General features: G+C 40.4%; 1 protein-coding gene across 2 annotated transcripts; it reads right to left on the reverse strand.

The window, feature by feature from the left end:
• Positions 1-1,985: 1,985 nt before the first annotated feature.
• Positions 1,986-15,361, reverse strand: ENPP5 (ectonucleotide pyrophosphatase/phosphodiesterase family member 5). Of its 2 annotated transcripts, XR_003258198.2 has the most exons (5): positions 15,213-15,361; positions 11,455-12,324; positions 7,160-7,336; positions 4,560-5,891; positions 1,986-3,777 (listed from the first exon to the last, which is right to left on the reverse strand). XR_003258198.2 is itself a non-coding variant. In XM_026093810.2 (4 exons), the coding sequence occupies exons 2-4, from the start codon at positions 12,317-12,319 to the stop codon at positions 5,506-5,508; spliced, it is 1,428 nt and encodes a 475-aa protein (XP_025949595.2). In that variant the 5' UTR covers positions 12,320-12,324; positions 15,213-15,361; the 3' UTR covers positions 1,986-5,505. The 2 variants fall into 2 exon arrangements, 1 of the variants encoding a protein (XP_025949595.2); XM_026093810.2 differs by having other exon boundaries at positions 1,986-5,891.
• Positions 15,362-15,437: the final 76 nt, after the last annotated feature.

Here is a 15,437-nt window from a genome sequence, read left to right on the forward strand (position 1 = left end):
GCAGAACATGAAAATGCTGTGAAAGGAGAGGATGATTAAGACCCTCCTATAGTGGGAGAGACTTGCTGGTTTCTTATGACTGCTGAATAAAAACTACCATCTTCAGTGTGTGGCAGGCTTTGTGGGAGATGCTTTGCATCTTCTGTATACTGAGCAGAAGTAGCTTTACCTTTCTGGGCAGGGTTGGCAAGACCCAGCCATACTCTGATCAAAGCCAGAGGTTTTTCCCTTGAAGGTAAAACAAGTCAGCAGGGTAAATGCTCTGCTCTGTTCTTTCCTTCCTTCTCACTTCCCCAGAATAGTTCAGTCTTGCGCTACATGATTAACATACTTTGTTTTGTTGGTGCTGCACACCAGTGTAGGTCAAGGTTAAAAGTTACTTCTAAGACTTCAAATTATCAAAAATACAAATACTGACTAGGGGAGGTGCATCAGTAGTACTTTAATCTTAAGTATAAATACTGTTATAGAAGGAGAAAGCTAGGCCTGTGTAAATACACTGCTCCCTCTAGCTCTAGGTCACACCTTTGATAGGGATTGCAATGGTCTATGCTAACTCCTGTGAAATGAGAGCATGAGTAGTAGTATCCAGCAAAACTTACCACCCTTCTACTTCTCCTCCTCCCTTTAGCAGAGAGACTGAATAGTGTTCTTCTGGGAGGGGTGGAAAGCTTTGGAGTTTAAGAATGGAATTAATAGGCAAGAATACCCAGTCTTTCACCTGGCCTAAACCACAGTGGAAGAGGTATATGATAGTCTAAGCTACAACAGGGAAGTGTAAAGTCTATAGGAAAGAGGATGAATGCTCAAAGCTACAGGATGCTTCAGCTTATCAATATCTATTTAGTATGTACCATTGGTGAAATAGGGAGTAATGGTAAGAGTTTTGTCCTCCTTTCCCACATACAGGTTTACTGCTGGTACTGCTTTGCTTTACCAAAATTGATATTTCATTACCTCCTTTGATGTTCTCCAAAAAGGAGATCTCAGCGCTGTGTATAAAGCTCTCAAAAAGCCCAACCCTGTAGAGTTATAGCACCAGGGAAAGCTCCAGAATTAAGCTGACTTCAACTAACCATAGATTGCAAATACTTGTCCTGGGCTTGTAGCAAATTGTGCTACCAGCTGAAAAGAATGCACCACTTACTTACAAAAATAAACCAGGAACATTACATATATACATGGTACCATTCTTAGTGCAAAATAAGCAGTAGAGACCTCATTAGCAGAATATAATTCAGATTAGGAGGTTTATGGAAAGGCCTTCCATTTGCAGTGCTGCAGATAAGCTCAATAGCAGTACCATTTTTATATGCTCATAAGAATTTTACTAGTCTGCCATCTAATAAATGTTCTCATTAACCTTGTTGTAATACAAACACATTATCATGTCTTGAAAGGTCTGTACAGCAGCATGACCGAGACAGTATCCATGGCCAAGTTATTTAAGCAGGAAAGAGGATTTAGAAATAAGCCTACTATATTTGAATTTTATGAAACAGCAAGACTGAACAACCGCATGTTTGTCATATTCTTCCCACACACAGCTCAAGAGTCTATGTTGTTTCATACTTAAAAGGAGTGCCACTGTGTACAATCCTTTATTTTTGGATAGATAGCTATCTTTAGCTTTTTCTTCCTTTGATGAGAGCACATTTATGGTAAACAGCACTAGTGTAGATCTTTCTTAAGAAATTTGGGGAGAGTTTTTTGGTAAAGAAACTACATTAAGATTGGTGATAACAGATACCTGTGATTTCTGTAAATGATAGCAAAGTGGGAAGCAAAAGGTCTTTCCTATAAAAACTGTCACCTAAAATTCTTAAGTTATATCACACTTCCAGTTGTCTTTAATAAAGTTGTACACTGTGCAGAATATTAGAAATATCTGGGATGCATGTGGTTTAAGGCCAGTCTCCACCAGCCCTCCCCCCCAAAATTAAAGTTTTTTCCAGAATTATTTTAAATGAAGCAATCACACAGTGTTTGATAGCACATAGAAAATATATATTTCAACTTTGACATTTCCAAGCAGGAAGAAAAGAAAATGTTAGACATCTCAGCGTATGTTCCACAGGTCAGTAAAGCAGCACATAATCATACAAGCTTTTCAATTCCCAAGCTTTAGCTACAAGCCAATATATAGTGTATGCAAACCCACTTTCTGACAAAATGTTTGCAAATCATAAAAGGCACTAAACACACAAAAACCCCCCAAATCCTGGGTCTTCCCCCACTAGAAAGGTAAAGTCTGAAGAATCTCCCATCACAAGTCTGAAAAGTTGGTCCTTCTCCCCAGTGGTATCATATGTGTTTTCATGTTCATTAAGCATACATGCACACTAACTTAAAGCAGTGTTTAATACCAGCTAGGCAAATATCCTAACAAGGTAACTACCTAAGTGGTTATTTATAAATACACCTAAACAATAAGGAAACATGTTGTAACCTAAAATGAAACACCTGAATGTTGAAAGATTTCAGTTTTCTACAAAGTGTCATTTTACCCTCTTTGAAAAGGGCCTTACAGTGCAATACAGAACAATGACATTGAAGACAATTCTCATGCTTGCGTTCCCAACCTATTTTGGATATTATGTTGGTTCCCAAATGCGCTGATAGTGGAAACTTACTGCTCTTCCCTTGTCACATGTTTGGGGAGGTAGGACATAAATGCTAGCATGACTGAATAATGCTGACTAACTTTGCCCCTTGAAGACCAGGGGTCACCTTGGCTGATCCTAGAACCTCACCTGTCACAATAAAAAAGAGGGAGTCTAATGCACACCTCTGACAATATAATCCAGTTAATTTAACATCTGCCATAAGTATCACCAGGAAATTTCTATTAAAGCAGCATGTTCCAAAGTGGGGAACTGAAGTAGCTACTGAAGACAGGTGGGGATTATAGCATCTCTCTGCCCATCTCAGACATACATTGTCTTTCCCTTAACCCAAACTGTAATCTTTCTTTAAACTGGAATACATAACGTTTGTGCTACAGCAAGTTTTTTAGATGCAAATAAGAAAACATGGAATCAATACATCAATTGCTATCTGTCATCCATTTCTTGGAAGGCAGCTAGGAAAGATTAGTAAGGATTTAGAAGTCTAGATTTGCCACACAGACTTCCCAAGCCTATCTAGAGACTGCTGTGAAGATCATTTCTGAATTCATCTTTCAACTTGATAATCCTCTAACTGACCCCTGTGACATTCAGTTTTAGTTGGTGTCAACAAATCAGACTTAAGGCATACTTAAGGGTCTGCTCCATTAAGAATGAGCTTTACAATGTCAGGCACAACTATCTCAGAAGTTTTCCTTCAGCACTTTCTTAAGAGAATGGGCATGCAGGAACACCAAAGTACCCAGAACAGGAACAGCAGAACTGCAGAGATGAGTCGGATTACATTTCACAGTACTCCACATCCCCAATTAAGGTGCCATCCTCCAACAGATTTGCTAGTTTCCTGCCTTCTTAAAGGTACTTTTAGAGTTAAAATTTCAGCATATACCTTAAGACATTGGTGTGTTTCACTGCCTTCCCTCTCGAGCCTTCACTGCATTTAGCTGTGGTCTCTGGAAATCTTCCACATCTGAGCTTAATGTGATCCAAGTGTCTCTGCAATCACTGAAGAATCCACAGATTACAAACTGTCCAGCGCTCACTTTGTCAGAAGTAACATGGCACAGTAGAATCATCACTGAGGCAGCAAGAAGTGAAAACTTCTGTCTGAACTTAGATGTCATCTGAACTTAGATGTCATCCTTTAAGTCTAGAATTAAGTTTAGCAGAATAAGTTTTGGATTTCAGTTAGTCACCTTTTTTCACTAAGTCACATCGTTAGTTTCTCTTGACATAGAGACTATCCAAGGCAAAGATGTTCTTACCTCTGCCCTCTAATGAGGGCTGTGGATAAAGCTGTTTCCTCTGTTTTGAGGAAAGCATAATCCACTTTTCAAATAAAGCATCAGCACTAATGTACATGCATGCATCAATAAATTGCACTTATGGAAATATCAGACTGAATATTTAAGTCAATTTAGAAAGAATTTTTTTCTCCTTCACGTATTGTATTCAGAAGCAAAACACACAGACAAATACTAACTCAAACAGGGAGAAAAAAACCAGCTTTTGAAGAAGTCTGACAACTAGACAAGTTTTCTCACTAAACACCACATCTTCCATACAAACCTTAGTCAGCAGCTTCTCACCTATCACTTAAATGAGCTCACTGAAAAAGGCTGCAATAGAGGGAAGATTTACTTCAGCAATCCCCTCAAAAGATTCAGAGCAATTTATAGTTTTGTCTGACTCAAGGTTAACACTTTTTCCTAAGACAGACTTCCTTCTAGAAGGAAAAACTTCAATCTTATTCAATTCAATTTAATTTTATGCCTTATGTCATATTAAAGCAAGGTTTTTTTTCAGATTTAAGAGTACATTTTATATGATTGCTCCTTAAAATTGTGTCTAGTTCTTAGAGGTGCTAATCATAAAGTTTTAAGGGCCCACCCAGACATATCAGATAAAACATAAGACAGCAGGCAAGCTCACCCTACGAGCTGTCTTCATTGATGGATCTGACTTTACATCCAGTGGTGAGCTCCACAGCCCTTCAAAAAAAGCTTGCACGGCACGTTCCTTAACTGATCCATTAGCCTTGTTCAGAAAGAACCCTCTTATCACAGAAATATAACAGACTCCATTTGGATATACAACTGTTGTACTTATATGTGTCTTTAAACAGCCAGCCACAGGGAACTCCAAGAAAATTCAGTCCAATATGGAGGAAGCAAAAGGAAAAGTGAAGACCTACATTTACCTAGAAATAAATTAATCAAGTACTTTAATGCTGATTACTAAAGGCAGTACCACCTACATTAATATTTTGAGTGCTACAACTTACACAGGACTCAGAAGAAACACACCTAGTTCTAAACTCAGACACCTAGCATTGCGTGACCTAGCTTAATGTTGTATTCTGTGGGATTTAATCCACCAAGCTATCTCTAATGGTGATCTATTATAGAACTTCCTTAGGCAGGGAAGAGGAACCTCAAAAGCAGAGTCTAGTCACATTCAGTGACCTGTTAGAATCTAAGAGAATTAAAGGGTCGCTGAAAAAAGGAAGTTAAATCACCACGTAATATTCTGTGAAGTGCACCTCAGTTGATGTTGCTTCCCTATCAGCAGTTCAGGATGAGGTATTCAAGGTCTACTGTTACTACATGTACACTGTATGTACGTAGATACATACACAGCTTTCCAGGTTTACCTAGAATATTCTCAACCTCTGAAAGATTTAGTGGTTGTAAGGTGAAACAGAAACATGCTCCTTCTGTATGTACCTGATATTTATGTACTCCAGTACCCATTTTGTTTTACTCCACATATTTCTGCTGACCCACTTAATTTTGTAGAAGCTTCTTTTAAGTGCCAAACAGGAAAAAGCGCCAAATCTTATTCTAAAACTTTATGGTGCCTCCACCGACAAGTACTGTTAGCCTTGTAATAGTGGCTGGGCAATTTCAGTATGTTGCACTTGCATGGTATTTATCTGGCTTTGGGTTAAATGCTTAACAAAAACAAAAAGAAAAAACAGAACAAGAATGCTGCCAAGAGAAATTCCTATGAAGTAAGCATAGGACTCTGTTTCACGGGCTTCAGGATAAGGCTGTCTCGGAACCACCTCAGCAAGAATATCTTTCACATCATTGAATGAACCATTGTTTGGCCGTGGGTTAATACCAAGTAGGTGGCACAATAAGGGGTACAAGTCTGTAGCATTCATGGCTTCTTTGGTGGTATTCTTTCTGAAAGCAGGCCCAAATGCCAAAAAGATTGGATGCATTTCTGGTAAGACATTGTCATATCCATGATTACCCACTAGAAAGAAAAGAAGGATAAAAGTCAATATTCTGAAGTTGCAAAACAAGCAAAGAAAAAGAACAGCCATCCTCATTTATTGTTACAAAGGTTTAGCAGAATCATTTTGATCAATGGTGCAAATGTCTCCTAGCCAATACCAAGTCACAGAAGTATGAAGAGAAAATGCTTTAAAAAGAATGAAGAGCTCTAGAAAAAAGCTAAGTTCACATGGGACTAGTTGCATTGTCAAGGGCATACTACATCCAAGTTTCCTTGATTTTGCTGAAGGAAAGGCTCTCACTCTACAACTAGACAAAATTTGTTAGAAAAAAAGTCCAGGTAGAGTCTGTTTGACTCTCAGTAGCAGATGAACCTTAAGTTCTGACTATCCTGACACCCTGTCTGATTTTGTGCACTATGTGCCCATCAACAAAAAAAAAGTTTACCAGTCTCACTACTAGGTGTCCAATGCCCTTTCCTTACAGGGGCACTAAAAACTCTGAACAAGTATATGAACACACAGACAAGAATAACTGCTCCTATCAAGTATCAACAACTGAAAAACTTGGTTGTCTTGCAGGTAACACTCTTCAGCTTCATAAGCAGCAGCAAAGTTCAAAATAATTTCAGTTAAGAATTGTAAAAACTTATAAAACTATGGAAAACCATACTGGAAGCATCCTCTTGGATCTGGGATTTTAGTGAAATCACATATGAAAGATTGGATTTGAAATATCACTGGACATCCTCAGCATTTTGTGCACATTTAGAGACAAGATGCTTTCAAGGAAAGCACGCAAAACAGGAAAGCTTTCCAAGTCAGGCACCTAAAAGTGATTTTTTTTCCCCCATCATCCAGAATGACGATGAAATCTCATCCTATAGGGCAAACATAATGCTGCAACCCAACCCTCCTCCAGTAACTCAACTTCCAAAGAAAGAGTACATCATAAAACAATGCTTTTCACTCTCTACTCAACAAGTTTAGTTACAAGATTTCTTATCTCTCAGGAAGTGCTCATCATTTTGCTAGATCTTTCAAGACAACCTCAAGTGCATGATCACTAAAACATGTGAATGTTCTTATATCAGTAAATTTAACTTTCAGAAATATAAAGTCCAGTTTCCCTCCCCGCCAAAGGAGGGTGCTTCCTATTTCATTAGGGAACAAAAAAAGTAAACTCTACATACTTCACATCAGTTTTCTCTCCCAGACTCAAACAATTTAACATGTAAAGTCTCTGCAAGGAAGATACAGCAAAACACTATAGATGCAGAATACTTACACAGAAAATGGTCAGATTTATTGTGTACAATTTCCCATCCTTCATCAGCCAATGCTAAGATTGGCTGAATTTTACTATTGTGTTTGTAATGTAATCTATCTGGAATCTGCTCCTTCTTATAAACGGTCATGTTGGGATGAGCATTGGCCAGAGCTTCATATACTTGATCCAGTTTGCCTTCAAAAAACCAAAAAACAAATAACTTAAAACATAATAACATGTTTACTAAAGTCATCAGTAATTGAAATACAATTTGGGGGAGAAAGAAGAGGCTGTAATGCACTCTCTCAAAGGCTAAATTTAGCTATAAGAGACAACAGCAGATCACAACATGTACAGAAGTTACTGCAAGAAATCGAGAATGACATTCACAGTATTCACCTGGCATCAGACTTAATAGGCTATTTCTAAGTAGTAGCTCTCTTCCTAATTTTAGAAAAATCCCTCATTTCATAGTTGTCAGAATGTAAGCTTTTCACAAGAATTGCAGTTAGAAGGTGTTTAGTCCCACACAAAAGAAAACAGTTCCTCCTGGTTCCATGTAAAACCTGAAAACAAGAAGGTGGCTCCTAAGCAGTTGATGAGGTTATTTATGCTTTAAGACCATACATATCCTGGCTTCCCCTCAGTCAGCTATGATGACCAGTGGCACTTTTTATTTATTTTGAAGCAGTTTGGCTTTTTAAAGGAAAGCAGCTAACAAAGAGAGCAGCAACATTGTTTCTCGGCATCTCTGAAAGTTTGTTTTCTTTATGAAGAAATGAAGAAATCTTTTCTTTTATTTCTCCTTCTATAAGGAGCTCCAACGAACTGCTACGTGTTTAGCCTCATTTGATTTTCAGTTTTGATCCTGTTCTACCATTTTGACCATCAAAATTTAGCCGATCTAGAAAGAGTAGCTAGCTTTTCTCTACACACCACGTAACATTATATTATAGGCAGTTGCCTGTATTACATTCCCTAGGAATAAGCAAAAATAGCTCACACTAATGTTTCAGCAGAAGCCCTCAGGTCACATTTTGAGCAGCTTTCGGCAATTTTTTTGCAACCTTCAAGCACAGAATCCTACTGAGAACTATTCAGTGTGCATGACATTTCTTTCTGCAACCCCTCAACTCTGCTGCATGAGTTATTTAAGTACTTTGTGCTACACACACGCATAGTTAAGACAGAGTGCTAAGCTTACAGCTGGTCTGCGTAGCCCAGTTTCAGCATCACAAGGTCTGAAGCATGGTTGTAAGAACTCTACATTTTCTTTGTGGCCAATACTGATATTTTTAGCAGATGAGTGGGATTTAAGCACATCCTGTCATTTTGACCTATCGCTTCGAGCAAGTTCTGCCTTCAAACATAGCTACACGTCCTGCTGTGGGTGCTCCGGTGAGTTAGCTGTTCTGCAACTTTATGTCCCAGGAAATGGTTGCCTTCAGGTACCAGCACAAGTCCTTAGTCTGACCTTAGACACGTCCTGAAGGAAACTAAGGATAAAAACTGGTCTACCATTTACAGCATGCATGTGGTTTTGAACATCTCTCAGGATTTTTATTAATTTTTGGACTCTAATATCTTTAAACAGTCTTTGTTTTCGCTTTCAGCTTCCAGGGTTCAGTAAATGCTGGAGGAAGCTAAAATAGTGTAAAGTTTCTCCTCTCAAACTGGCATAAAAAGAGAAGCTCATCTCACATCACCAAACTTAAGAAACACAATGAAGGTCACAGTGGGAGAGCACTAGTCCAGACATGATAGAGACTCCAGTTACAGCAACAAGGAAAGAGACTCTAATTTAGTCTTAGAAATACTAGACTAGCAACAAAATTAATTTACCCGTGCCAGCTTACTATTTGGAAAGATGACAGGGAGAAGAAACTCTAAACACAGTAAACTAAGTTATTACAATGATTTAATTATAACAACATATTTATATTAAGTGCAAGAAAAGGCCAGTGTCACCAGCTGTGCCACAGGTACCAGTTTCATGAACATTTGAGTCATTAACTCTGCACAGAATAACACACGAGAATGTTTAAGCTATTTTTTTTGACTTCAGCTAGTTTGTGAAGATCCAACTTGCAGCTTTTTGTACACAACTAAGGTATTTAGCTGAGAACTGACTAGTTCATAGAATAGTTTTGTACACAATTTGACTCTTAAATGACAATTTAGTGATTGCAATGAAGTTTATCTGTTAGAAGGATCAACAGTATTTTGTTAGTATTTCATAGTGGTTCCTAGTAGTGCTTTATATGTAGCTGGCAAGATGCCAGGTATTTCACTTGCTTGCTCTAATCCATCTCCTAGGTAAGAGATATACAGCCAGAGTAGCAGAAATCTGTTTTAAGTGTTCAAACCTTTTCTGAATGTCCTAGCAAGTTTTACCAATTCCCTGGTTTAAGCAAGACAAACGGAATAACGTGTTGAAGAATCAGCATCATGTATTTAAATTAATGCTACTTTATACCTAAATTGAGAATAAAGCTCATTGCTTTTTAATAAAATTATTGTTGCTTGGTAAAGAGGAAGGAAGTAATTTCAGCTGTGCTCAAAACTAATTCTAGTTTTCTAGTAGCGTATAATAAATACCAGAACCTCTGGGAAAAATAAATCCAAGCTATTTCTGTAGTCCATTACAAAAATCACAGAACAGTTGAGGTTGGAATGGACTTTTGGAGTTCATCTAGTTCAATCTCCCTGCTCAGAGCAGAGTCAACTAGGGCCGGGTGCTCAGAGCCACATCCAGTTGGGTTCTGAGCATCTCTGAAGACGGCAGCTCCACAACTCTCTGGGCAACCCATTCCAGTGTTCAACCACAGAAAACATTTTCCTTACATTCAAACAGAATTTCCTGTGTTTCAGTTTTTGCCCATTACCTCCTGTTTGGCACTGAGCAGAATCTGGCTTTGTATTCTTTACACCCTCCCACCAGATGTTTACAAACATTGATAAAATCACTCTGAGTCTCCTCTTCTTCAGACTAAGCAGTCCCAGCTCTCTCAGCCTCTCCTTGCATGACAGATGTTCTCATAAGTCAAATAGCCTTTTTCTATTCAGCCATTTAATTGCTGCAGAGATGATATTTCTTTCTGGCATTTTACCAGAGAGGAGAATCAGATTACACAGCTTTTAAGAGTTCTCATTTACTACATTAGAGATGCTTCAGCATTAAGTTTACTTTTAAAATGTCTTTATTTGACAATAAGAACATCCTAGTCAGCACTACCACGTTTGTATCCATTAGCGTGGCGTTCCCAAACTCAGTTCTCATAGCACCACTGACAGGGACAATGTCCAGCTATATGCACATGAGTGTGCTCGAGCAGCAAATGAATCTGTTTGGACATTCCTGCACTAACATTTTCAAGTCTGGATTAATAAAGGAATAGTCTTCAAACTAGATATGACAAGAGGTATTTGTTTACACATTTAAAGGTCACCTAGGTCTGCAAAATACCTTCTGGGGAGTTAAACAGAGTGCTATCCATTAGCAGTCTAAATAACATTAGAGATCTGTAAAAAAAACACCTTAGAAGGCCATCTTAAGACTCAACTTTAAAATGAGCATGCCCACCCACAAAAAAAGCTATTTTTCAGGTTAATGCATTGCCACCAAATATTTATAGCATTTGACCATCAAAATAAAAAGCGGCACTTCTGCAATCAGTGACATTAAACAGAAAGCTGAAACCTGAGCAATCCTTCAATGATGGCAGACTTCTCATTTTGATTCCAACAGTATTCTTACTCATGATCTGATCCACAGTTAAAAGAAAAAAACACTATGAAAATAATTGGTTGTCTGTTTGACATGAAAAGGGGGGAAAAAATATAGAGAATTATGTAACAGCTCCCAGCTAACAGAATGACCAATGCAGGCTTTCTTATTTTGAAGGTCCCCACCTGGTTTCAGTTTACAGCTTGAGTTTGAAATCTAATTCTTCAGCTAAGGCTTTAGCATCTTGCTGAAAGGCAAGATACACAAAATCCAATTGGTTATCTATCCAGAATGCCATTCATCCTAGATAATGCTCTTAGATTATCTTATTTCTCATAAGGACTAAAGGATATATGAAATAGCAGTCAACAATACATAGATTTGTTCACTTCCCATTCCTGAATGTTAATCCAAGCTTTAGAAAGAGCTAGCAAAAAGAACAAGGAAGTGATCCTGCAAAAATTCCTTGTTCGAGGCTGACATCCTATTGGCATCAGCGCAGCGACTGTTACATCAGTTAGGGAATGAAGTTTGTAGACATTTTGATAGTATTTTCTTCAGAGAGTTTTAGTGCTATAGCTCCTACCTTCTTTTGGCAAAATAGCTACTGCAGGAGAATGGTCAATCACTTTGTAAAGCTCTCTATCCACATACTGATCAAGCTCAATGAGCCTTTCGGAGGATGACTGTGACATTCCATGATCACTTGTGATTATGACATTTATCACATCCCACAGCTTCGCCTTCTTCAGTTCAGACATAAGATATCCCAGCTTCTTGTCAATATCACTAATTATCGGTCCCATAAGTGGGTTTTCTGGGCCCAGAATATGGCCCATCTCATCAGGCTGTTCCCAGTATAGGAGACCAAAGTTTATGGGTTCTTCTGATGTAAACCAGTCAATAAGCCTAGCAACTCTATCTTCAAACGAAACAGATTCATTGTAGGGCATATAATACGTAGGAAGGACTCCATGAATTTTCACATCTGTTCCAGGCCACATAGCAGCTCCGCTTTTATGTCCTTCCATCTGGTTCGTCACCCATACTGGACTGGCCTCTTCCCAGAACTTTGGGTTATAGATCTCCATTTTGTTCATGGAGAAAGTTTCATTCAGAATAGGATCATACATCTCATTAGCAACTATACCGTGGCTTTCTGCATACAGACCTGTCACCATTGTATAATGATTAGGATACGTTTTAGTTATAAACACATTAGTGACCTGTTTGACATGAACACCATTCTTCATGGCATAATGAAAATTGGGAGTTGATACTCTATAGATATAATCCCATCGAAATCCGTCAAAAGACACTAACAACACTCTGGGCTGGTCTTGCTGGAGAGGGAATGCAGCTGGAAGAAAGAGCAAGCAGACTGCCAAGACTGTCCAGTAACAGTTCACAGCTATTCTGGAAGGTATTATTCCCTTCTTCTGAGGCATCATGGTATCTGTTGGGTAGAGACACAAGATTTGTTTGTGTTAACCTGGCTGTCAAAATGATAACTTAGTTTAAAAATGAGTAACTAAAATATCCCTTGAGTACTTATGCAGCTTGCCTTACTAACACCAAGTGCTCCAAACATAAGAACGAGTCTATATACTTATCCGATGTGTTAATATTTCTATTTTACAGATGGAGAACTGAGACTCTGCTAGTTGTTGAAATAAACAGCTTGTTCAGCAACACAGTTCACAGTCACTACTTTAACCACCACCATTGCCCATCTTCTTCCTTTTTTCCTCCCGCTCCAAATATACAGGAACTCTTCCTCTCACAGTTTGAGAAGTTCTTGAGTATGTTCTGTGTTCAAAGTTGTAAGACACTGTCCTGAGAAAGCTTCTGGTTGATAAGACTTAAGACAGAGGGCAGTTCTCACCTTGAGAATAATAAAGCCCATTCCCACCAGAACTTTAAAACTCTCAGTAAAGTCTTTTGAGCATTGCTTCCCTGCTGTGCCCGTGTGGCAGCAGATGCCACTAGCACCAAGCTTGGTAACCTTGCACACAGGAAGAGGAAGCACACACTGGAACTGGAGTGCTCTGTGCCTGCACAATACCCATCAGTGAGGGGCTACCGGCTAAAATCCATTAGTTTCTCACTCCTGACACTCTGTATGGGATTATTACATATGCTGAGGACAATTTGTAATGGAGAAATTACCAAAGAAGCTTTGCATTTCAGACACAGCATTATATCCATTAAAAGGTTTTGTTGCTTGAAAGGTGTCAGATCAAGGGTTACAAATAGCATGAACGTCAGTATCTTCTTATCTAGAGGTAGATAAGAACCTGACCATAATTTTCCTATGTAACTAAGCTCCTCGTGATCAACTAATTCTGAATTTTACTACCAAAGGTCACTTCTAGCATACAGATAACTTTAGGAACAAGAATGTATATAAGTTATACAAGTCAGCGTGCAGTCAAGTTCTTATAACTGACCACTTAGTTAACAGATTGGAAAGAGGTAGTTGAAAAACTCAGTAGCATATCACATGGCCTGCAGCTGTACCACAACTGTCCTGCAAGCATAAAACCCATCATTTGTCCTGTCCACGCAAAAGCCACTGCTAGCTGAGCACAACCAGCACGAAGTAAGCAAGAAACACGAAATATAATTCAAGTCTCACCTATGAACTGCAAGACTTAGCGACCACCATGCACTGTACCCTAAAGCATTTGCTCCCTTGATACAATTTCTAGTCAGCATTAATTCTGATCATTTGACTCAAGGATATTGACTGTTCCAAGCTATGTTTGCCATTCCTTACCTAATAGCACGAGATAAGATGAGCTACAGTCTCATAAAGAATTATATTGATTTTCATGATTCATCAAGCGTTCAACCCCCTCCCCAAATTTCCCTCCCCCTTTCCAAACTTACTTCCTTATTCATAACACAGTTAATCTCACTGAAAGCAAGAACCTATCTCCTATAAGCCCTTTCTCAGGAGAACGTCTCTATTTTTGTAGCTGATATAAAATTCAAGCTAATATTGCCCATACAGGCGGGCAGTACTGATACTTACACACAGATCCCTTTATGTGCCCATTTTTCAGTAACCCTCTGGAACCAAACACCACTGAGAACAGTGACTGTATTACCAGTAAATCCATATTAATATCCTGGCTACATACACAACCCAGTTAATATGAAAAGTTACACTGCAACAAGCATCTGAATACAACTACAATGATGTAGCTACCATTTTGGGAGTACACAAAGTATTTTCCATGGGAAGTTTTCCTACTCTGATTTCCCAGCTAAATCTCTCACTTATATTCTTATAGCAAAAAAACCTAACTTGCAGGCAGCCAAATGTTATGCCTAAGTTTAATGTCTTCCAAAACTAAAATCCAGGCCTAGAGTCCTACCGCAAAGAGACACTTCAGATGCGTTTCCCCTTTCAGCACACACCACAGACCCAAGGCTACCTCATTCTGCTCTGTTTCACCCCATGCAGAATTTCTCTCAGTGAACCTCAAAGAACAAAGGGAGAATGTGCTGTGTCTCCCCCCCACTTCCATTTACCTTAGCTGGTGGCTGAGTCATAATTCCCCGTTCTGAGAAGTGACAGGTACAAATTTAAGTTCTCTCAAGTGAAATCAGGTCCTTACTTCTGAACTTTACATAGCTAAAGTTGCCCACAGCACCTAATCTCTCAACTGTGTATTTTTAACAGATAAAGTTATGTATTTTTAAGGTCTTGCTATCCTGGTCTGCCCTGGATACGCTCCAAGCACACCTGCTGAACCAGGCCTTTCCAGGGACCCCAGTGCCACAGCGCAGAGCTCCGGGGTCCCACGGGGAGGCAGGCTGGACGGGCAGGGAAACACCACGCAGAACTACAGGCGCTCAGGGACACTTGGGACACCGCGCAGTGACCTACAGCCAGAGCAGCCAAGCGTGGGGACGCACCAAGAGAAGCAGCTGGCACTCCCCATACCCGATGGCTTTCAAACACAGACCGGAGACCTTGGTAAACACTCTACCTCACTCTGGCGCTACAATCAGGCAACGTAAAACCTGGGCTCGACAAACCGCGTCCGTTTACCAAAGACCACCTCCGCGTGAAGGTGGTCGCCCACCGAGGCCCGTCTAGGCCTAATCAGTCAGACCAGAGCTGCTCCCCACCCTCGGGGCCCGCACAGCGGCCCTCTCCCCGCCTGCAGCCCGGCCCGGTGCCGCGGAGAGCGGCCGCTAGTCACGGCAGGGAGGGAGACGGGAGCCAGGCCCGGCAGCGGCCTCGCACCCCCAACCCCAAGGGGCGCAAGGAGCCGGGGGGGCCTGCCAGGCCCCTCCACGAGCGGGCGAGGAGCCAGCGCCGGCCGTTACCTGTCAGCGTCCCCGCGACGGCGGGGGAAGAGCGACAGCAACAGCAGCAGCGACCCGGGACTGCGGCGGGGACGCCGCCGAGCCCGCCCTCCCGCGGCGCCCCGCCCCCGTGGGAGAGCCGCGGCGCTCTGAGCGGCCAGCAGCGCTGTCACTCAACCCGGATAACGGTCACCGGGAGGTGGGAGGGCGGGGAGCCGCGGCGCTCTGAGTGGCCAGCAGAGCTGT

This window comes from Dromaius novaehollandiae, chromosome 3, assembly GCF_036370855.1.
Source record: "Dromaius novaehollandiae isolate bDroNov1 chromosome 3, bDroNov1.hap1, whole genome shotgun sequence".
NCBI classification, from domain to species: Eukaryota; Metazoa; Chordata; class Aves; order Casuariiformes; family Dromaiidae; genus Dromaius; species Dromaius novaehollandiae.